This window comes from Mytilus californianus, unplaced genomic scaffold (genome assembly GCF_021869535.1).
Source record: "Mytilus californianus isolate M0D057914Y unplaced genomic scaffold, xbMytCali1.0.p SCAF_7, whole genome shotgun sequence".
Classification (NCBI taxonomy): Eukaryota; Metazoa; Mollusca; class Bivalvia; order Mytilida; family Mytilidae; genus Mytilus; species Mytilus californianus.
Genome location: NW_026262723.1, coordinates 112,205,357 through 112,230,112, shown reverse-complemented (window position 1 = coordinate 112,230,112; position 24,756 = coordinate 112,205,357). Strand labels below are relative to the sequence as shown.

At 34.0% G+C, this 24,756-nt stretch overlaps 1 protein-coding gene across 1 annotated transcript; it reads left to right on the top strand.

Annotated features, from left to right (window-relative positions):
• LOC127709636 (lysosomal acid lipase/cholesteryl ester hydrolase-like) lies at nucleotides 1-23,337 on the top strand. Its single transcript, XM_052215242.1, is given in 10 exon segments — nucleotides 1-31; nucleotides 10,653-10,860; nucleotides 11,961-12,152; nucleotides 12,154-12,193; nucleotides 13,391-13,546; nucleotides 13,864-13,935; nucleotides 21,402-21,431; nucleotides 21,910-22,015; nucleotides 22,347-22,554; nucleotides 23,003-23,337. Coding segments are annotated over 10 exon segments (1,302 nt in total). The 3' UTR covers nucleotides 23,262-23,337.
• Nucleotides 23,338-24,756: the final 1,419 nt, after the last annotated feature.

Here is a 24,756-nt window from a genome sequence, read left to right as displayed (position 1 = left end):
ATGTATGGCAAGATAATAGTAGATCATTCAGGTAATTCTGAGAAAAAACTTTAAAATGTCTGAATACGGTGATAAACTATGTGGAATCAATGCCGCCATGAAATCCAATCAACTAGCGGCTTTTATCAATCTGTGTTCAATAGAATATATTAGTCTCAAAATCCATATTCCAACAAAGGTTCAAATCCTTTAGCATTGTACCCTCAGAGAAAAGGAAATTTGAAAATTTCATCAATTAGAATAAACTTGGGCCTGTTGTTCTTGTTTTCTTACCGAACTGCAACGACATGATCCATGAAATAAGGTGAAAGTCAGGTGAACCCTGTCTGACGGACATGTCGACTTGCAAGGATCCTTTAAACCAAATAAAGTGATCATATTACTCCATAAAAAGTGAGAAATTCGCTTGACAAAAAAAAAGTCGCTGAACAATGAAAAAAAGGCCAATGACAATGGTTATATGGCAGACGGACGTTTCGTAACATAACACCTCTGTAAACGAGATTTGTATCATCCAGGTATTCGAGCCCTCAAATATAAAGTTCTACTTAAAAGGTTAAGATGTCGCCGTTGTTGCCAGATTGTCATCCCTATGTCTTGCATTTTGCGACTTTCTTTGCAGGCAGGACAAGAACAAAAGACGGATCAACATGGAACCCCATCAACAATAATACGATTTTCAAGTGCTTTGGTTTCATATTTAATTACCTTAACAGATGTGTGCTTCTGAAAAGGAAGCTCTATCTTGTAAAGTCTTAAAGGACTTTATGATAGCATGATTTGATAGCCGTTATGGCGAACAGATGACAACGGATATAGTCTTATTGTTGTAATCACAATTACATCAAATCATACTTATGACTTCTCCTTCTGAAGATAATCAGGATTCCTTGGTTTATATTTGAACGCAACCGATGAGTCTTATGAAGACAAAAACGCGTCTGGTGTACCAAACTATAAGCCTGGTATCTTTGATGAGGTTTTATATATTACATCTTATTTACTGTAGACCTTATTTCCCTTCTATCAAGTATTAGCTAAAAAAAAAAGAATATCAGTATTCAAGCTTGTTTGCTGTTCGCTGTAGACAATGGATTTTCCATGTAACAATTTACTGAATCAACTAATATGCAAATTATCACAGAATTGAACTAAACAAATGTCTAGACATGGAGGTGTTATTGTGTTTATATCATTTCTGAAACTAGGCGATTCGGTAAAACAGTCTGATTTAAAGCATGAAAATATTTTATTTCATTTATAACATTCTGAAATAGATTGAATGATTAGGGTATAAGATATGAAAACATTTCAATATTTGTTATTATGTTATCAACAAATAATTTCCCTGTGGCGCTATAACGTTCATAATCTGTTTAATGGATTGTGTAATAATATCTACAACTGACAATATTATGTCACATTTTGTAGCACTGCGTTATCAATGTTTAAAAAGCCAAAGCAATAAAATATTTTGCAATGGGCTTTTTCAGACTAGTTTCTAAAGTTTATCAAAATAAGGAAGGCTAAAAAGGATAGAATCCTTCCCTTCAAGCCCCATAACGATCCTACAGGTATTTCAAGCCCAAACCTCATAGCTTAAAAATTGTGCAATGATATGAACTTCATGAAGTCATAAGACTCATTTCGGAAAAGTAATATATCTGCAATAAGATTTCACCTATCTACATTCGTTATAAAAGCAAGTGCTTCTGCTTCTCTATATACATCTCTATTGTTTCTTCAGAAGGACATGATCTATAAATTAGTCATCATGGTCGAATTGTCTGTCGACTCCCTATAACCGAGAAAAGGCAGGGTTTGCCAATTTATTGCGTATTTAGTGGAAACTATAGTAGATAGTAAAATAACAGAAATACCGAACACCCAGGAAACTTCAAAGCGGAAAGTCCTTTATCAAATGGCAAAATCAAATGTTCAAACACATCAATGAATGGAAAACAACTGTCATATTCCTGACTTGGTACAGGCATTTCCTTATGTAGAAAATGGTGGATGAAACCTGGTTTTATAGCTAGCTAAACCTCTTACTTGTATGACAGTCATATTGAATTCCATTATATTTAAAACAATGTGTGAGCAAAACAAACAGACATACATTCCCCATTTCCATTCTAAATTTTATAATTGGTAAAAATGTCAAAAATTGGCATCAATATACGTCAGCCGGCACGCGCACAGAACCATGCAAATGCAGCACCGGAATACTTCTCCAGAAATTCAAAAGTCATGCGCAGCACTTGTTAGCTTATTACCGACAAACTTTTGCCAGAGCCGACCTGAATGTACACCAATAATAACGACAGGTACATTGATCTAATCAGAGACATATATACACATACACATGTGTATATATGTCGCTGATTTAATGATAAAATATAAAACTTTAAAGACTTCATTAATTGCATGTTAGTCGGTGTTTTGGGGTCAGTATGTAAATGTTTCGAGATGCGTCCTTAATTATATAACTTTTTAATTATATTTTATTATCTTTGTCAGTTATATATAAGAACACTTAATTCATGATCTATTGGTCCCAAGAGACATATTAGAATTTGATTGTATGTGCTAGATAATGTTTCCTACAATAAAATATGAAAATAATTGGTTTCTTAATCTTTGGTTTCTTTTCTTTCTAAATATTTTTTTCCGAATTTACATGTACAATGCATTTTTCTTCTAATACACTTGTTTTCTTAAATATGGAATATATATATAGGGAGTCGGTAAGGTTTATGACTAGAATATTATTTCTTTTAAGTCCAAGTTTATTCACAACAGTTATAATTTCATCGCCGGTCTTCAAGTCGAATACACTACCCATAAAACACATATTCTATCTATTATTCTCACTGGGCACTCCGGCTTCCTCAACAAACAAACAAAAATAACTGCCACAAATAGCGCAATAGTGCTGAAAGAGGTGTTAAACAATATATTAAAATGTTATGAAAACTACATAATCATGCAGTTCTTATTAATATATGTTAAACATGATAGAAAAACAAAGGATATGGGATATCCATCCATGACACAAAATCAGTATATGCACAGCAAAATCACACAAAGAGCAAAGGAACAGCGCTTTCATTGCTGTTCTTCATTTCAAAGTCACGAGGCCTTCAACGCGGAGCAAAAAATGATTACACAATGAAGTTCAATAAGTGAAGTGGTATTTTTCAACTTACACAACCCGTCATCCTTACGTCTCATGAGATTTTTTTTTAACTACACCTTGTCACATGATACACTGTCACGTGTCTCTATACTTTTTACCTGTGTTATATAAAGGTATACAGGTTTTTTTTTTAAATCAGAGACAAGTGCTTGAATTCATGTAGGTATCCTGGATTTTAATTGGTTGATAGCTAATGTAGTTTTCATGTATTTTTCTTTAAAAGATAAATATATATTGTTAATTTTTATCATAGTCGGATTAAATGCACACGAATACATATATGCCCTTTTAATGGGGACCCTTATTCAGTAGTGCATATATATTAAATGCAGTTGTTTTTGTTGACTTCTTGAAGCGCGAAAGAATAATGGTATACATTTCGAATGTTTAAATAAACCATCGCTATTGAAATTCGTTGTACTTAACAGATTTCTACTCGAGGAGAGACATTTATGACAGTTTAAATCTATAGCTATTATTTCTGTTAAGGAGTTTTTCGAATTTGTTTATGGACGAAAGGTTTGAGAAGTCACAGTCATGTAAGGCTTAGAGTTGCAAAGGAGCTCGTAACGGATGTAGTTGTTACGTGGAGCACATCTTCTGAACATCGTCACTGTCACACATTTTACATTTTCTTTGTTTCACGGGAGTGATTCTAAAACTTCCCTTTTTTAAGTTCTAACAGAAACGTTCCATGTTGCATTCTCGACAATACTGCTGGTTGATTTCTGGAGAAACATTTTTTTCGATATTAAAATATTCTTCCGCTTGAAATTATGTAATTTTGATAATCAAAGTATTCGAAAAGGTTGGGGGTACTAGAAGTCTCAGCTGCTCATCCCCACCACAAAATAATGGAAGTGCCCCAGGATTATAAAACTCTTTCAAAGGGGTTTTAAACGGTGTTCCGGACATGAGGAATTGAAAAAAAAACTAAACGTGTTATCGGGTTGGAATATATAGTCTAGTCCAAAAGATGAAAGAAGTGCTATTAAATCTCTAGGTCACATGCAGCGAAATACTTTGTGGCACACGAGAGTCCGATAGTCTCAGGTCAATCTGCACTATAATAGAATAACATTACATTGTGTGTTGTGAAAAATAAGATACCGTCCCATTTCGATCTCCTTATATGGCGGATATGGGAGAAGCAAGCCCGTCATACAAACACCCAATAAAGGACAAGGTACGATAAGCCCCCGTTTTGCCCCCCCCCCCCCCCCCCCCCCCCCACCCCCCCCCCTATTTTCTCATTTTTCAAATTTTGGTTTGGAAAGCTACTTATTATGTTGGAATATTCCCTTAGGTTTAAAGTTTGTTTGGATGAACTTCGAAACCATTAATTTAAGCAACTAGGTGACGTAAGGGGGAGAAAGGGCATCAAAAACGCCAAAAGTAGGAAAAATTACGATTTTTGGCCTGTGTTTCTTAAAATTTAATAGCGGGCGCCTACGTGACCCGGAGAAAAATATAGCGATCTAGACAGCAAAAACAGTGATAATGACATTGTAATAAAAAAATTCCTGAGTCACGTTGGCGCAGGCACTTAAAAACTAAAAAATCCTTGTACGGAAACCTCCAAAGTGAATAATAATTACAATATCTGAATAATAACGGAAAGTTTACCCCCCTCACCTCACCCAGTTGCTGAAATTAATGGTTTTGAAGTTCATCCAAACAAACTTCAAACCTCAGGGAATATTTTAACATGATAAGTAGCTTTCCAAAACAAAATTTGAAAAATAAGAAAATAGGGGGGCCAAAACGGGGGTTATCGTACCTTGTCCTTTCTTATCGGTTGGTATTAAAGCCCCTCCAATGAATTGTATCGTTGGCAACCCCATACACCGGATGTGTAGTCTAATATTATCGACGAAATGATATATCGAAATATCTTTGTATATATGAAGCATACTCTTTAGTATGATATATTGTCAATTTTATATATCTATAGTATTTCAGATAAGCGAACTAAGTGAACACAGGTACTTGGGGGCAGAACATTTGTTTTCCCTCCTCCTTTTTTCCCAAATCCATTATTTTTTAATTTCAATGAATTTCGTGTTTTTCTGTGTTGGACTTTATTAAATATACTAACAATAACATTTGTTACTATCAATTGCTATATAGATATAGGAAGATGTGGTATGAGTGCCAATGAGACAACTCTCCATCAAAGTTACAATTTATAAAAGTAAATCATTATAGGTCAAGGTACGGCCTTCAACACGGAGCATTGGCTCACACCGAACAGCAAGCTATAAAGGGCCCCAAAAAATTACTAGTGTAAAACCATTCAAACGGAAAAACCAACGGTCTAATCTATATAAAAACGAGAAACGAGAAACACGTATGACTACATAAACAGACGACAACTACTGTAATCAGATTCCTGACTTAGGACAGGTGCAAACATTTGCAGCGGGATTAAACGTTTTAATGGTACCAAACCTTCTCCCTTTTCTGAAACAATAGTATAACATCACAACATAGAAAAACACACTATAAAATATCAATTGGAAGGCTTAACTCAATCAAAAAACGTAAATTAACACACAATAGTTTACTATCCATCGCGTGTACTGATAATGTATATAATAGAACTCTTACTATCAAAGTAATGTTCAAATTACTCGTAATAATCGTTGGTTCTTAGGAGGTCACGACTAAATGTGAAATAAAAACATTTATCCTGAGAAAATATTGCTTGGTTCTGTCCTATATTCTTTTAAATACAACAGTTGGTTCTGATAAGGTATAATTGAATTCTAAATACTATAAATATTTAAATTACAATGTGTAAAAAGTAAACAATTATATGTTTTGATTAAAGAGGTCCAAAATTTGGGTCTGACACCTTACCCGGCCTTAACCTTAAAGCTAATAAAAAATTAGGTGCAAACGAAAGCTGGGGACCAGAGGTCTGCTTGAGCAAAAAATCAGGGTGTTGTTCAGCTTAGTTTTTTTTTTTTTAAGCTTTAAGGTAAAGGTGGGGTAGGGTGTCATACCCCTACTTTGGACCTCTTTAAAAAAAACAACACCCTGGAGTTTTACTCAAGTAGACCTCAGATCCCCAGCTTTATTTTGCACCTAGTACAGACAAAAGTTTTGTCGTAGGGAATTTTTTATTCGCTTTAAGGTACAGGTGGGGTAGAGTGTCAGACCCCTAACTATGGACCTCTTTTAAAAAAAACTAAGCTGAACAGCACCCTGGATTTTTGCTCAAGTGGACCACAGGTCCCAATATTTCGTTTGCACCTATTGCGGCGGACAAAGGTAATGCCGTAGGGAATGTTTTATTAGCTTTAAGGTAAAGGTTGGGTATGGTGTCAGACCCCAAATTTGGACCTCTTTAAAAAAAAACTACGCTGAACAACACCCAGGATTTTTGGTTCAAGTAGACCTCAGGTTCCCAGCTTTTGTTTGCACCTAGTGCGGACAAAAGTATTGCCGTAGGGAATTTTTTATTAGCTTTAAGGTTAAGGTGGGATAGGGTGTCAGACCCCAATTTTGGACCTCTTTAAAATAAAAACTAAGCTGAACGACACACAGGATTTTTTCTCAAGTAGACCTCAGGTCCCCAGCTTTCGTTTGCACCTAGTGCGGACAAAAATAATGTCATAGGGATTTTTTTAATTAGCTTTAAGGTAAAGGTGGGGTAGGGTGTCAGACCCCAACTTTGGACCTCTTTAAAAAATACTGAGCTGAACAATATCCTGATTTTTTTCTCAAGTAGACCTCAGGTCCCCAGATTTCGTTTGCACCTAGTGCGGACAAAAATAATGCCATAGGGATTTTTTTTAATTAGTTTTAAGGTAAAGGTGGGGTAGGGTGTCAGACCCCTAACTATGGACCTCTTTAAAAAATACTGAACTGAACAATATCCTGATTTTTTTCTCAAGTAGACCTCAGGTCCCCAGATTTCGTTTGCACCTAGTGCGGACAAAAATAATGCCATAGGGATTTTTTTTAATTAGCTTTAAGGTAAAGGTGGGGTAGGGTGTCAGACCCCTAACTATGGACCTCTTTAAAAAATACTGAGCTGAACAATATCCTGATTTTTTTCTCAAGTAGACCTCAGGTTCCCAGCTTTCGTTTGCACCTAGTGCGGACAAAAGTATTGCCGTAGGGAATTTTTATTAGCTTTAAGGTAAAGGTGGGGTACGGTGTCAGACCCCAACTTTGAACCTCTTTAAAAAAAACTACGCTGAACAGCACCCTGGATTTTTGTTCAAGTTGACCTCAGGTTCCCAGCTTTCGTTTGCACCTAGTGCGGACAAAAGTTATGCCGTAGGGTTTTTTTTTTAGCTTTAAGATTAAGGTGGGGTAGGGTGTCAGACACCTACTTTAGACCTCTTTCAAAAAAAAAACAAAACTATGCTGTACAACACCCTGGAATTTTGCTCAAGTAGACCTCAGGTCCCCAGCTTTCGTCTGCACCTAGTGCGGACAAAAGTATTGCCGTAGGCAATTTTTATTAGCTTTAAGGTAAAGGTAGGGTACGGTGTCAGACCCCAACTTTGGACCTCTTTAAAAAAAACTACGCTAAACAGCACCCTGGATTTTTGTTCAAGTTGACCTCAGGTTCCCAGCTTTCGTTTGCACCTAGTGCGGACAAAAGTTATGCCGTAGGGTTTTTTTTTTAGCTTTAAGATTAAGGTGGGGAAGGGTGTCAGACCCCTACTTTGGACCTCTTTCAAAAATAATTAGCTGAACAACACCCTGGATTTTTGCTCAAGTAGACCTCAGGTCCCCAGCTTTCGTTTGCACCTAGTGCGGACAAAAGTCTTGCCGTAGGAAATTTTTGATTGGCTTTAAGGTAAAGGTGGGGTAGGGTGTCAGACCCCTTCTTTGGACCTCTTTAAAAAATAATAAGCTGAACAACACCCTGGAGTTTTGCTCAAGTAGACCTCAAGTCCCCAGCTTTCGTTTGCACCTAGTGCGGACAAAAGTATTGCCGTATGGAATTTTCTTAGCTCTCAAATTTAGGATGGGGTAGGGGGTCATATCAAAACTTTGGATCTATTCAAACAAATCTAAAAGATACTTTACCTCGGATCTTTTTATCAAGCATTCCTTTTTTTCCCATATTACGTTTGTACCTGGTATGGAACAAAGGACTTTTATGTCAGTAACCACTATTTTGTCATCTTCGGTTGTAAGTGATCACTTAAATTTAGTAGCCATATGTTTCAATTGAACAATCACCCTGTCGAGGTATTCCCTGGTTTCTTCGCCTATCGATAACATGCTTTCAACAAGCTCATAAATCTTCTTTTCTTGTTTGCGACCAATTCGTGAAAACTCTTTGAAACCAGCCGTACGTCATGGGTTCATCTATTGACTTTGCTCAGGTAGATTTTGGATTGAGTGGTTCTGTATATTTAGATCTGTTTTCATTTAACCATCGTTGGTTGACACACATTCAGACTTGTCCACTTTTATCGTTGTTTTCCGTTTGTAAGTTCCCTTAAACTATGTTGATGTTTGGTCGTATTTTTCTCAAAGTTTTTTTATCCCACAGTTTGGGGATACCCGGGTCTCGGATAAAGGATACGATGATCATTCACGTCAAAGTTCACAAAAAGGGTAACAATGCTTGCTCCTCTTTAACCAAAACAAATTTGTCTACAAGCTTTCTTGTTTATAATGTTAATCAAAAACGTCAATTTATCAAAAGATGATGACATTTTTAAAATATACAAAAAAAAGAAGACATGTTTACACAGAAAGTGTCTGGAGAAAGTTCCATTGACCTGGAATTATTTAAAGTAAAACACGATTCGGAGAAATGGTAGGAACATAACCATAAGAGAGATAGTGGATAAGCGATTGTAAGAGTACATTGTGAATCATCCGGATGATTTCCAATTAAGGGCTTGCTACATCAAAGGAGTTAAAATAGAAACGACTACCAAGCTGACGTGAATACGCGAATATTTAGCATATCCATGTACACATTCATATAGTGTGTAAAAACTTTGCACAGCCATATAATCTAGGAGTTTCAAACTTGTATAAGTTTGTTGAATGACAAATGTAAATAACACTTTATAAACGTTGATGATTTATTAATTTTGTGCTTTCTTAGGGTTAGATAAAAGTCAAATACCAATCCGCTATTGCGTGATGCTGAATTAATTGATATAGCTAATGAATATATTTTATAGGAGAAACACGACGGGTGTCACATGTGGATCTGTGGACACAGGATCTGCCTACTCTTCCGAAGTACATGAGATCGCCCCCCCCCCCCCCCGGGTTTCGATGGGTTCGTTTTGCTCAGTCTTTGATTTTCTATGTTGTGTTTTGTGTACTGGTGTTTGTGTTTTTGTCATGGTTTGTCTTTTGCCGTGTCATAGTCATTTTTTGTTTTCGACTTGTGAGGTAACATATCACTTTGGTATCTTTTGCTTCTCTTTTAATCACTTCCAAAGTGATCAGACACTAACCTAGCAAAGAGAATACTTCAACAAAACGATGACTTCAAATGAAAATACGAAATAATGGAACATTCGTTGCTCTCATATGGTTTTTTAAATCTTCTTAGGCCCCATGATTTGGCATCTTAACATTCGCAGTTATCGTGTTATTACCTTGTGATGTTGTTACCCTTGGATGTGTTTTAGTTGATTTTAGTCTCTGATGCATGATGTTTATTATTAATTGTTTTTGGCTTTTAACACTAGCTTTCAGTAACTGCGAGTACTCTCAAATCGTCCGTTCGTGTTAATTTGACCTGTTGATACAATTTGTAATGTATTTTTGTTATTTAATGTTTACTTATTCAGTGTTATATCTAGTCTCACTATTTCTAATATATACCACCTTTGATAAATGTTTAGTATGACGATAAATTTTCACTTTTGTTCTTGTACTAGGAACAACAAAATTATTTATTTTTTTAAAAGTATTTCCGTTCTCCATGTCTACCTTACAACAAAATTATTTTTATTTACCTGTGAACGTTATTTTATTTGGCGGCATTTTGTTCAAGGTTATGGTTGTCTTTCTAATATTGTTTTACATCTAACATCCTTTTTTTATTAATTTTGTATTTCCATTGTGTCATAGATCAAATTTATTCGTTCAGTGTATGTTCACTTGTTTTTGTTAATATGTCTTTTGATTGAGTTAAGCCATTTCAATTGATATTTTATAGTGTGTCTTTCTATTTTGTGATGTTACACTATTGTTTCAGGTAGGGTAAAGGTTGGGGCCTATTAAAACGTTTAAACCCGCTGCATTTGTTTGCACCTGTCCTAAGTCAGGAGCCTGTTGTTCAGTGGTTGTCGTTTGTTGATGCCGTTTATATGTGTTTCTCGTTTCTCGTTTTTTATATAGACAATTTTGATTTATCTGTTTTATAAAAAAATCTGTTATTTTAAATGAGACATACATGTATAAGAAATTGAAAATATGTGAGTCCATATAGTTCAACTATTTGTTTCAGGAACTAATGGCAGCAACCCTGTCGTTTTGCTTCAACATGGACTGTTGTCATGTTCTGCGTGCTGGGTGGAAAATCTTGCCAGTCAGAGCCTCGGTTTTATGTTGGCTGACAGAGGCATCGATGTCTGGATGGGAAACAGTAGAGGAAACACATACTCAAAACGACATAAAACATTAAAACCTACAGATGAAAAATTCTGGAACTTTACGTAAGATAAAACTCTTACAGTATATCAACTGTGTATTTTTTCCCGAAGTAATGTGAAATCAGTCCTGTCTTTTTAGTAAATATCAATTACATAAGTCACGTAGCCATCTAGCAATTGGTAATTTTAGTAATAATGATTTGTGCATATTGTTCGTGTTCCTCAGTCTTCAATATTTGGCTTAAACTGTTTTTGATGAAAGTTTATCCAGAAAAGCGCTAAGGACTCATATAATTTATACAGTGTTATTTCCTTCGTTTGGTATCTTCCGCCTCTTTTTTTAAAATCAATTAAAGTTGCAATGTCAAAAAAATCAGTTTTCTGCGCCTACATACATTGTCTCTCTGAAGTAATCATCTGCATGTTAAATGCTTATCCGTATCATACGTTAAAGAACAGAACAATTTATTAATATCAATAGCCAAAATGTTAGAATGATGATTTTTATAATTTGTGTCCCCATCTCCTTCTCTGACTATCGCCAAAATTTGAATTAAGTCTAATTTTCGACGTTTAAATCTAGCAAATTTTAATTATAAAAAGTTGAAATTTCGAGATTTAAAAAGTCAAATTTCAAGATTTACAATGTCAAATTTTAGATTTAAAATGTCAAATTTTAAGATATAAAATGTCAAATTCTAAGATTAAAAATGTCAAATTTTAAGATTTAAAATGTCAAATTTTAAGTTTCAAAATGTCGAAATTTATAGTTTAAAATTTCGAGTTTGAAAAAATGAAATTTTTTTAGCTTTTAAAGCAGAAATTTCGAAATTTGAAAGTCAAGACTTCGAAGTCATGACTTTTAAGATGTTGAAAATGAAATATCGAGTAAAGTCGAATTTATAGATTTTAAAATATCATCGTGAAAAGGTTACTTTCTAATTTTAATTTCGTAAAGTCCTTAAATCTCTTCTGTTATATTAATGAAAGTATCTCCAACAAAACTTGAACGCTTGAAGCCGAAAATCTGGTCATCTAACAATGTGTTAGTATAAACACGCTGGGGTCTCAAACCAAAATGTACCTCACGATGCCACAAACCTCTAATGAAGTCAATACTGCTAGAAAGAGTTGGATTCCATTTGAATCTGATAATTTTGTAGATGGGACGAAATGGCAAAATACGATCTTCCTGCCACAGTAGACTACATAGTGAATACAACCAATAGCAGTCAGATATATTATGCAGGTCATTCTCAAGGCACAATGATTATATTCGCTGAATTAGGACGAAATCCAACACTAGCTTCTAAAATAAAACATTTCTTTGCTCTTGCACCTGTGGCTACTCTTGGGACCTTTTAAGGCAGTGGCTCCGTTGGCAAAAGACCTTGATGTAAGTTTCTTGTCCAGTCGAAAGTTAATTTGCTATGATACAAAATGCAAAAAAGGTGTGTGTTGTGTCTCTAAATATTTTATGTTTGCATGTCATAAATATAAAGTAAAATTTTTTTATTATAAATAATTGTTATTATTAGCATGAAAAAGAGTTATGACAAATTTCCCCTGTTCTTGTTTTACTCAGAGCATTATAATTAGATGAAACCATGCAAGGGTTGACTAGAGTATAGAGATGAAGTCATTCCTGGACCTCTCCCTTTCTGGTAGTAAAACCCTTGCTTAAAAAGGCGTCCGTTTTTGTGCTTGATGATAAGTACGCGCCCATGTCCAGTCATAATAAAGACGTTTAGTCCGACGCCTCATGTAGAGAGAGTATCATCGTTTAACAAAATGTAATTATTCATATCTGAAAGACAATACATGACTTTATACCCGACATATATGTTTGTTTAGTTTCTGAGTGATCTTGTAAATTTATTTGAGAAAAAAAAATGAAAATTTGTCCTAATCAATCACGATTGCAGTATTGAGCCATCTTAAGAGTTTAGTGAATGGGAAAGTGTTCATAAAATACTCTGTTATGTTGTTTAAAGCCCTTAAGTATTTGATAATGTGAATTTTAGTAAAGATTAGAATACTTTTAAAAATGTCCCTGCTGTAATATAAACTCAGGGTAATTAGACATACTTCTTCCAAAAATAAAAACAGGTACATGCTAAACACTATGTATATATTTTTCTTACCACATAACGAAATTTTGCAATTACTTACCATTTTAGAATATGAATAAACCTGTTTATTATTTCATTCTGCAAAAAAAAAAAAAAAATTACAAAAATACCGAACTGCATGATAATTTCAAAACGGGGGAAATCCATAAAACCTGACAAAATCATACACACGATTGTATCAACCAACAGAACGAATGGAAAACAACTGTCAGATTCCTGACTTGGTACCGGCATAAGGGCTAATTGCTTGCCTCTTGTTTTGGTTTCAGGCTTGATGATTATCTCTCTATTGTTAACCGTTTTTTACAAATTTATCGAAATTGCTTTATAGTAGCACCAACACGAAAACAGTTGCAATGTTATACAATGCTAACCATGTATGGCAAGTTGTGGGTTTCATTTTTATTCTTTTTTTTGGTAAAGGCACTTGACAATAATAACCTTGTAATACACTGTTTCAGATATTATTTAATCTGCTCGGGAAAGGAGAATTGTTACCAACATCTGACTTCATTCGTTTAATTGGACATGATTTCTGTGGAAACAACCTCGGAAGTATTGTTTGTGAAAATTTTCTTTTCTTTCTTGCTGGCTATGACTCAAAACAGATGAATCGGGTGAGTCAAGATAGAAAATAACCATGGAAGCTGTCACCGACTTAAAAGATGTAAATAGAAATAAATGGAAGACATAATTAGTTACTAAATAACATGTTTTATTCAAAACAATTCTGATATATTGCATTTTTCATATCATAACATTCTGATATTTGGATTTAGAAGTAACACAATAAAAAAAAAACAATGAAGCATTAACTGGAACAAAGAATTCAGAACATCAAACCGACATATACTCACGATATAAATTTTCCATAATTTCAATATAAATATACAGTATTTAATGTCTAATATCTAGCAATTCACTTTTTTGTCAGACAAGGATACCAGTCTATGTCGAAGAACATCCAGCAGGAACATCGGTTAAAAATCTTCTTCACTATGGCCAGGTAAACTTTCTTCATTATGCTCACGTTAACCCTCTTAACTATGCTCAGATTAACCTTTGTCACTATGCTCAGGTAAAAAAAAATCACTATGCACAGGTAAACATTTTCCACTAAACTTAGGTAAACCTTCTTTACTTTGCTCAGATCAATGTTCGTCACTACGCTCAGGTTAATCTTCTTCACGATGCACAGGTAAATCTTTATCACAATACTTAAATAACCTTCTTCACTATGATCAGGTACTGCTTCTTCAGTCAACCCTTTTCACTATTAGCAGGTAAACCTTCCTCACTATGCTCAAGTAAATCTTATTCACTATGCTTAGGTAAACATTTTTAACTATGCTCATGTAAACCTTCTTCATTATGCTCAGGTTAACCTTCTTCACTTTGTCCAATTAACCTTCTTCACTATTCTCGAGTAACTCTTCTTCATTATGCGCAGGGGGCCTCGGTGGTTTCATTGGTTGTTCCTTGTCTGTCCTATTATATTCATCTATAGTATTTGAAATAAAAATGAGTACGAATTCAGTCATTTTGCCGATTAAGATTATATCAAGGAAACTTTTTAAGGTGTCTATATCAGAGAGAAACTCAACATTCGAACAATAAGCATACAAGACAAAATAAAAGGGCAGTACAAATGTAAAGAAACCATTTTAAAGAAAATAGTGCTCGTACAAAAATAAATAAATGAAAAGGTGAGTAGGTGCTCTGGAAGGGTAATCATATTTTGTAGTTCACCAGTGGCGGATCCAGAACTTTTCATAAGGGGGGGGGGGACGCTGACTTACCTAAGGGGGGGGGGGGGGGGGGGGGGGGCGCTCCAGTCATGCTTCAGTGATTCCCTATATAATCAACCAAATTTTTCCCACAAAAGGGGGAGCCCGGGCCCCCCCCCCCCCCCCCCAGCCCCCCTGGATCCGCCTATGTTCACTTAATTTATTAATCCCAACAGTTTAAAAAATAATATATACGTATATTAACAATACAACAAAGAATGTTTCATCAGAGGGATATTCTAACTTGATAAATGCATTCGAATGTGGAATGGTGGTAGCTTTTCGCGGAACAAAGAAAATACACGTATATGGCAATGAACATAAAATAAAAATAAGAAGATGTGGTATAATTGCCAATAAGATATTCTGTTTAATACAAAAAAAAAGTAAAATCACAAAAATACTGAAATCCGAAGAAAATTCAAAACGGAAAGTTCCTAATCAAATGGCAAAACGAGTCAAAAGCTCAAATACATCAAACGAATGGACAACAACTGTCATATTCCTGACTTCGTACAGGCATTTTCCTATGTAGAAAATGGTGGATTAAACCTATCTTTGCTACTGGTGGTATAAAGCTCTCTTAATAAAATGTATCAAGGATAAGGGGTGTGAGTTGTTATCTAAAAGACAAATAAAACACAAAATCCTTATATTTTATGAATTTCTTCTTAATAGTAAGCAGTATCATCCTCCATTAACTTTTTAATATTCCTAACTATAACATCCGACGAACAATTAAATATCAAAAACTGACGGCCTAATTTATAACAACCCCCCCCCCCAAAAAAGACAGACATGAACCAACGACAACCACTGAACTACAGGCTCCTGACTTGGGACAGGCACATAAAGATAGTGGCGGGTTAAATATTTTTGTGTGCGCTCAGTCCTCCCCAAAACTGGTGTTACAGCACACAAGACCAAACTATAAAAAAATCAATTGAATGATCATTTCATCACGTAAAACTATCATTGACGATAGCATACGAGACGTGGATCCATCCTTTCTGAACAAAGGGTGATCCAAACCATGGAACATCATGAAACTTTCACAAAATAAATAAAATCGAAAAAATTGGGGTTTCAACCACCAGAACACCCTCCCCCGCACACCGGATCCGCTAATGCAGACTGCATCCATTAATTGAAAATAAAACCTTCACACATTAGTGAGACTTTCGAATGTGTTATTGAGGCTTAAATAAAAAAAATTGATAACAATACCAAATAACTGTTATTAAATCATTACAGAACAAGGAAAACAAACTCATGCCAGACATATATATTATGTTGCATTGGATTGCAGTAGTTTTTAATGAACATTTATATGACATAAATCTCATTGAAAGAAAAAACTGTTCATGAATGTTGCAGAATAGATAACAGTAAGCATTTCCTACTTGAGTGTCATAATTATTCATATGCCCAAAACGTAAACACTAGAAACTATTATGTTCCATTAAAATATCAATTTACTTTTTGGCCTATAATGAATTCCTCTTTAATAGACTTTATCTCCGATTTGGAAGAGCATTGAAACACATATCCTAATGTCACGTTTTAACCATTTAAAAAGCAGTCATTTCCTTTTATCTTTTAACAGGGAGATTGATATAAGAGCAACATTGTTCTCAATCTCTTTGTGTATAACTGCAATCATATTTTGTGTTTCATATATTTCAAATAAAATATGTTTTTAAAGCTATGTATCACGAAAATATGATGATACAAAATAATTGTAATGACATTTGCGCTTTAATTTAACCTGCAATCGAAAATATCAGTGCTAAGCCAGTTTTTATATAGAACATTTAATTACAAGTCAAACAAATCAAGCCAATTAAGATATTTCTACTTCCTTTCAATTTTTGTTAACCAAAGTTGGCCAAGCGATTGTACAGGATAGCTCCAAGTGATTGTACAGTAAACTTGCAAGCGATTGTACAGTCAATTAAATATCCGACATTTAGAAAATGAATATATTTGGATTTCTACTGGGACAATGGCTTTTAAACTTTCAGACAGGTAAGACTATATACCAGAAAAGGTACATGTGAAAATTCTGGTAGTAACGATGGGTTTTTCGATGTTTATTTAACATTTTTGATTGCTGCTCCGTGACAGTTTTGATCGACTTACTGGGAGCTCCACCATTCTAAGGAAAACGTTTGGATGCATATGTCATTTTCATTATTTTATTGGTTCATATTTACATATAGAATGTTTTGATTACCAAAACTTGCAGCAGAAACGTTATATAGTAACATTTGAGTTCATCAAACTTTCCATCAAGCAACTTGTTATTGTTTCGAATAACGGAGCCCCGCTTGACAGTCTCCCGAATGACCAAAACATTACAAAACCGCACAGTTCCATTCCCACACTGTGTATTCTAATTAAAGAAATCTGTTGATTTTTATAGAATATATATTTTTATATTGCGGAGATATAACGTTGTACTCTGTTTACACAAGGTTAAAAACATAATATATGACATAAACAATTTATGGAGTAATGTTCTTATCTAAACAATTGTCATTTCTGTGTTTTTACTTACCACCTTTATTAGTTGGCTTTTTTTCTGTTTTTGTGTTGATATATATCTTGCCTTACTTGATATTTTGAATTTGCGTGAACGGGTTGCTGGTTTGTGTTGTCTGTATCGTGCCTAGTTCATTTATCATGTTCTGAAGCATGCCTTATTCTTGTAAATGATCTGTGTTCTATACCTGAGATGCTGGTTTTCGTTATCTGTATCAAGCTTTATTGATGATAAACTATGATGTTTTGTGTTTGTGTTGCGGCTTTGTGATGTCTTGATCTTGCTTATTTATTGCACTGAGTCATCTTTCCCGATGCTAGTTTGTGTTATGGGTCTTACTTTCGTCTTTAGAATAGGTATACTCCGATTTTCTTAAAATGTGTCGCTCGCTTGTTTTGCCTGGATCTTGTACGTTTTTTCTGTGTAGAATCCTAATTTTTCTTTTAAAATATTTGGATCTTACTTTACTAATATATAGCATGTGTCGTAGCATTTGGTTTTTGGATCTCAACTTGCTCCGGGATAATATTTTCTGACTTTTGTACAATATATCCTTGTTGCTGCTATCGTATGATTTCTCCTCAGGACTTAGTCATCCCTTCCTCAATAATGCGCCATTTTGAGCGATTTGAATTCCTTAGCTCAATTTTAAGAACCAAGGCAGAAGCTGGTCGTATGTTAATTAGGAATAGCACTAAAAACGAACAAAGATCACATGTGACCACACATGGACACATCATTCCGACTAGGAGAAAATCACATCTTCTTCGGCATTCTTGCTATCAATGACCTTTTCACTTGAAGCAAACAAGATACCTCGAGACCTCATGTTGTATTTCATAATTAAAGTACAGGTTTAATGATGGGATAGCAAAGGCATATATAGACTCCAACGTATGTGTGTGTACTATACATAGTAGTATGTATTTCTTTAGTTTTTTGGAAGATGTTGTGACGTCTTATATTTTTTAAACTTTTTTTAATGTTTGCTTTTTGCGTTTTTGCTACTCGAAGCCATTCGCTTTATTAAATATTCCCTAATATTTATTGACAGTTTCATACGATATTCCCGCCATCTTTAAATTATTACGTAACAAACATCAGTTCTCATTGGTTGCCTAATGATGTGGGAAAGATTCTATTGGCTGGAATGAGATATAGAATTGGGAACATGTCCTGGAGAGGAGAAGATATTAAATACGGACAAAATTACAGTATGAGTACCCGACCAATGATTAATTTTGCCTTTACTGGTTTACCTTGCTATATAATGTCGAGTCAATTCGTGTTGATAAATTAGAAGAGGGGCAAAGATAAACAAGTTTCTGAGTGCTCATCTGATTATGTATTAGATACACCATAAGGGCATAATCCCGAATGGGTGTATCTAATTGATATTAAGACATTATTGTCAATGCAGAATGATAGTTTTCAATAATTTAGGAGGGGTGTCTTTCAGCGATTTGACCATATGTTATTGAAAAGCATGATAAATGCAGTGTATCTAATTTCATTTAACGACATCTTGGTGTAAATATGCATATACACCAACACTTAAAATACACATAACTGCCAGTGATCTTCAAGAAAATTGTCAGAATACGTGTATTCCATGTTATAAAACAAAACAAAAATTGATATAAAAACACAGCTACGTCAAGACCATATGATACACTCGAATTGTGCATTAGAATTATCGTGAGAAGATCTGAAATAGTTATGCATCTAATAACAACTTAGTAACATTGCTGTGTAAGAAAACATGCATTAGGATATCCATATGCAAATAGATATTGCGACAAAATTGACTGTTGAAAGTCCCATAACTTTATGGAACGACGAACTATAAAATGTTTAAATCCAAAGTGAGGTTAGATTCGCCAATATTAACAACAGCGTAAAGTAAATAGTTAATCCAAACATGAGGGTGTGGATGGGGGTTTACAGAATAGAAAATAATAGGCAAAAAATATAAAAAATAGAAAAAAATGGATAAAAAAAATAATGAATAGAGAATAATGCGGTGCAAAAAAGAAAAGAGACTGATGGGCAAAAAGTATAAAGAATAGAGAAAAATGGCATAAAAAGTTAAAGAATACAGAAATGAAGGACCTCCCCCGCCCCCCCCCCCCCCCCCCCCCCCCCCATCAGACCCTCAAACATTTTAGATCTAGAGTATGCCATGTAGAATATTACCATAAGTCCGATAACTGTGGAATGACAAATAATAAATTTTCAAAAATCAAACTGTATCTTATGTACTGTATGACGACACATAAGAATTTTAAAATCAAAAGAAAGTTTTCGTCTTTCAATCCTAATGTTCCGTTTTAGTTTCGTGTGAATTGGTAAAAGCAAATTTAAGTTATGTAGGAAGTATTCATGAACGAACTACAGTATACCACAATGCACCCATCTAAGACGGGCTGATAAGACCACACTTGTGAGTATATGGAGGTATGGATGGGGTTTACAGAATAGCGAACAATGAGCAAAACGCGCAGAATAAAAGACCAGAAAAATAAAGAATTAGAGAAAAATAGGCAAAAAAATTAAAGCATAGAGAATTATGGAGGGTTAAAATATAAAGAATGGAGATTAATGGACAAAATTTATAAAGAATAGAGAAAAATGGCCTAAAAAAATAAAGAAAACAAAAATGAAGGACCCCCATCCAGACCCTCGAATATGCACATAGGGGATAAATAAACTTTTCTCGTACTTAAACAACCACATAAACCACACCTTACTTTATTATGATACAGCGAAGCACTCCAAAGCTTTTTAGAAAGCTGAAACTTGTAAAGACTTAGGTTAAACTGTTTTTGATATGCATAACTCAAGATTTATAAATCCAAAGGCACTGTTATTGCGAGGTAGAATGATTATTTTCACACCGGTGATGATGTCTATGACGATGTTGTAGTTTCCAGATGTTCAGTGCTATATTAGGTTGGTTTTATTAGAGGTGTATCAATTTATATCTGATATGTATCATTGGTAATTTTTATATTTTAAATGACGGATATCAATTTGCTTATCAATAGCTTGAAACTAGACTAAAATGTTGCAGATCGTTGATAATATCATTATTTTTTCACAATCATTTTGATCAGAGGCGATTTAGGACTTAAAATTTTGTAAAAAAAAAATACCCACTGTTCGTCATAAACAAATTCTATTTTCTTATATCAGTATAAAAAGAAATACATGCACAAAAATTTGTTTGGGGTTCTTAATGCTTCATCTGACTGGACCTATAGGAAAGAGCTTTTGTTCGTAAGGATCAGCATTATATCATAGGATTCATCAGATTTGCCTTATGAGAAAATTGATAAGCATCTGAACTTAACAACTTTAAGTTGAATGATCTCTGCGGTCGACAAGTAGTTTTATCTTGTATATAGATAAGATTAAATAATTTTCTACTTTAATATGAATGATACCATGATTTTGTTTTTAATTAGTCATTGGCTCTATATTTGATGTCATCAACTTCAAATTCTTTAATTTTCCATTAATAATTTGATAAATTATTGGAAATATATAGGTTTCAACTACAAAAACATATCTTAGATAGTTTTGGCTATTTTCTTTAGATCCCTTTCGGGGATATAGCTCCTAAAATATTTATATATCTTTGCCTTTCAAATGTTTGATTTGAGCCTTCCTGATAAAGGTAAATCCAGAAAAGTGCTTCACACGCACCAAATTGTTGTTTTAATACTTATTTGTCAAACATTTTTTAAATCTTAACATTTTCATGTACTTCGATTTATTTTCATGTCATTTTCTTCGTTTTGCAAAAAAAAATCATTGAATAGTCCATACAGGCCGATATTGAAATACAACCGCTGATTAAGTGTATTCAGTCTTGTGTAAGACAAGATAAGTTCACTCTTTGATAGTTAGAGGTCATTGTTATTATGTAAGATTATGGTAACTGTCATCCAATAAAAATCTACTATTGGTTATTCTCAAATTAAAATGGTAAAAGTTGCAGCATAAGAGATTTTAAAACTTCTTTTATCATTTTGACTCCTCAAAATAATGTCTGTGCATATTAGAAACATTTTAGCTTGTACTTTTTTTTTTACTATTGCAACACCGCTTTTCACAAATGGAATAATCTCGGGACAGAAGATAGACCCAGATGCATATAAAAACGTGGTAAGTGCTTCGCATTTTAGAAAAAACCAGTGAGATATAGAAAATGCTAAGTACATGACATTACTTCCAAATATTAACGAAGGAGGTGAATTTCTGATATACTTTTAGGACGAATGTTTCTCAAGAAAAATGATACCATATCAATGTGCACAAGTTGTGTTACTGGAATGGCATTTATCATGTACCCTCGTGACAAAATGATAAAATCTACTGAAAACATGCACACTCTCGATCTTGTGGAGAGTGGTCTCATTGGCAATCATACCACATCTTCTTTTTCATATTATACATGCATCTCTTTCAGTTATAATTAATAAATGATAAAAAATACGGCGTCTATTAAAATGTTAAAATAATTTGTAATATTCACGTATTTTTATTTTCTTGAGTGTCATTAATATTCTTTGTATATTAGACTCTCAATTCGTTTTCTGTCTGTTCCACTTCAAGGTTCTCATTTGATGATGTCTTATTTTAGTCACAGTTGATAAACAGCAAAGGATATCCTTTCGAAGAACATTTAGTCGAGACAGCAGATGGATACATACTTGGTTTACACAGGATACCTCCAATACATAAACAAGGTATATCGTTGCAGCTCGGGTAGATTCCTAAGCATGCATGTCATACATATATGTTCATATCTCTCTCTCTCTCTCTTTCTCTTATTTGTATGCATACTAGTATTTTACAATTTAGTTTAAATTAATATTAGAAAAAAAGCATGTAAGGGCTAAAGTAACGTATATCTATAATTTATAATAACAGCCGGCATCGATTTTCGTTATTTCAGGTACTGGTATACCATACCGACTTCGTACGGTATATACTTGTCTGCTCTTGTTTGTGATTTTACACACAAAACAAATTAATTCATAGACTGTATATGATAACATTGGAATTCGATCGTTGAAGGAAGTAACCAGAGTAGACCTGTAGTTTTACTCCAACATGGATTGTTGTCATGTTCATCATGCTGGGTAGAAAATCTAGCCAACCAGAGTCTCGGTTTCATCTTGGCTGACAGAGGGATGGATGTCTGGATGGGAAACAGTAGAGGAAACACATACTCAAAACGACATAAAACATTAAAACCTACAGATGAAAAATTCTGGGATTTTACGTAAGTTTAGGAAAAAATCAACACACAAATGTATTTGACAAAGATTAGTTTTGAGACTAATTGGACCTATCAGCCCTGGTTGATTCTTTTTTTAAAAGTTCAAACAGTGCACGGTGAAAATTCCATTAAAATGTCCTTATAGAACATATTCAAATGATTCTTTTCCTCACTATTAATCCTGTTGTTTTTAAAATGATGTCTTACAGTTTAATATTGTTCGAGAGCCCATTTTATGGAAATAAAACGTCTTCTTCTTCTATACAGTCTAGATTTTCATCGGACAATGCATGGTTTTCTTTTTCTTTATGAAATTTTAAACTAAAATTTTGATAACAAATTCCACTAATGTTCCGATAAGGGTTACAAAATCAAGAATTTGAAGAAAAAAATATTCTAACTTCATTTATGTTTTCATTTTCATACAAATTATATGATTGAAATTTTGTAGATGGGACGAAATGGCAAAATACGACCTTCCTTCCACAGTAGACTACATAGTGAAAACAACCAATGTCAGTCAGATATATTATGCCGGTCATTCCCAAGGGACGGAGATTATATTTGCTGAATTAGGACGAAATCAAACACTGGCTGTTAAAATAAAACATTTCTTTGCTCTTGCACCGGTAGCTACAATGGGAAATGCTACTGGGCCCTTCAAGGCAGTGGCTCCATATGCTCAAGATATAGATGCAAGTTTCTTGTAAACAATCATCATGAATTGCAAACCCTGGAGAAAAGATTGACAATTAAACATTTTTGTATACTTAAATCACAATTGACAAGCAACATCACATAACTCAAAAAAATCACCTAAGTCAGCTCAGACATGAACATGATTTCAAGAAAAACAAACATAAAACAGTTACTCTTGAGACCATGTATACTATCTGTATAAATGACTGCTTGCTTCTGTATTCAATACAATTATACGGAGACTTTCTATAATAATTTTGCAATGTACATTCTCATTTTGACGACTGACTTTTAGCAAAGTATTAATTTCTACTAAGGAATTGTTTATTATGAATAAAAAGAAGATTCATGGTATTCGCCAGTGACTCAGGAATCGATCGACAGATATAAAAAACATTGAAAGGAAAATTTCTCAATGACTCAGGAATTGTTCGAGAGATATAACAAACATTAAAAGGAACATTTCTCAATGACACAGGAATTGATCGACAGATATAACAAACATTAAAAGGAACATTTCTCAATGACACAGGAATTGATCGACAGATATAACAAACATTAAAAGGAACAGTTCTCAATGACACAGGAATTGATCGACAGATATAACAAACATTAAAAGGAACATTTCTCAATGACTCAGGAATTGATCGTCAGATATAACAAACATTAAGAGGAACATTTTTCAATGACACAGGAGTTGATCGAAAGATATAACAAACATTAAAAGGAACATTTTTCATTTTTTCTTAATCCTTGAAATACTGTTTTAAAGTTTATACAGAGCTTATGATATATGTTTATTATGCACCAACTTTGTGAATAAAACTTTTATCTTTTATACACTTTTGTAGACACTTTTCCAGCTGCTAGGCAAAGGTGAATTTCTGCCATCCTCCGACTTTATTAGCTCGAATGCGCGTGAGTTCTGTGGAAATGATTATGGCAGTATTGTTTGTGAAAACTTAATTTTCTTACTTGCTGGGTATGACTCAAAAGAAATTAATCGGGTAAGCCAGATATACGGCATTTTTGTATTTCTCCCTATTTTTAGTATGAATAAAGGAGATGTTTATTTTTTTCATTGAAATAACACAAGTTTTATAACAAAATGATGTATCTTAATTGATTCTTGACTTATAATTATTATCGTTTTTTATATAGATTAGACCGTTGGTTTTCCTGTTTGAATGGTTTTACACTAGTCATTTTTGGGGCCCTTTATAGCTTGCTGTTTGGTGTGAGCCAAGGCTCCGTGTTGAAGGCCATACTTTGACCTATAATGGTTTACTTTTACAAATTGTGACTTGGATAGAGAGTTGTCTCATTTGCACTCATACCACATCTTCTTATATCTAACTAATCTTTTTGCTTGGATAGGGTCACTTTGGAAGTGATTTAAAAAGAGGCAATAGATTCTAAAGGGATATTTAAACTCACAAGTCGAAAACAAACTGACCATGCCATGGCAAAAACAATGCACGACAAAAAATATTGGCTGTATTAATT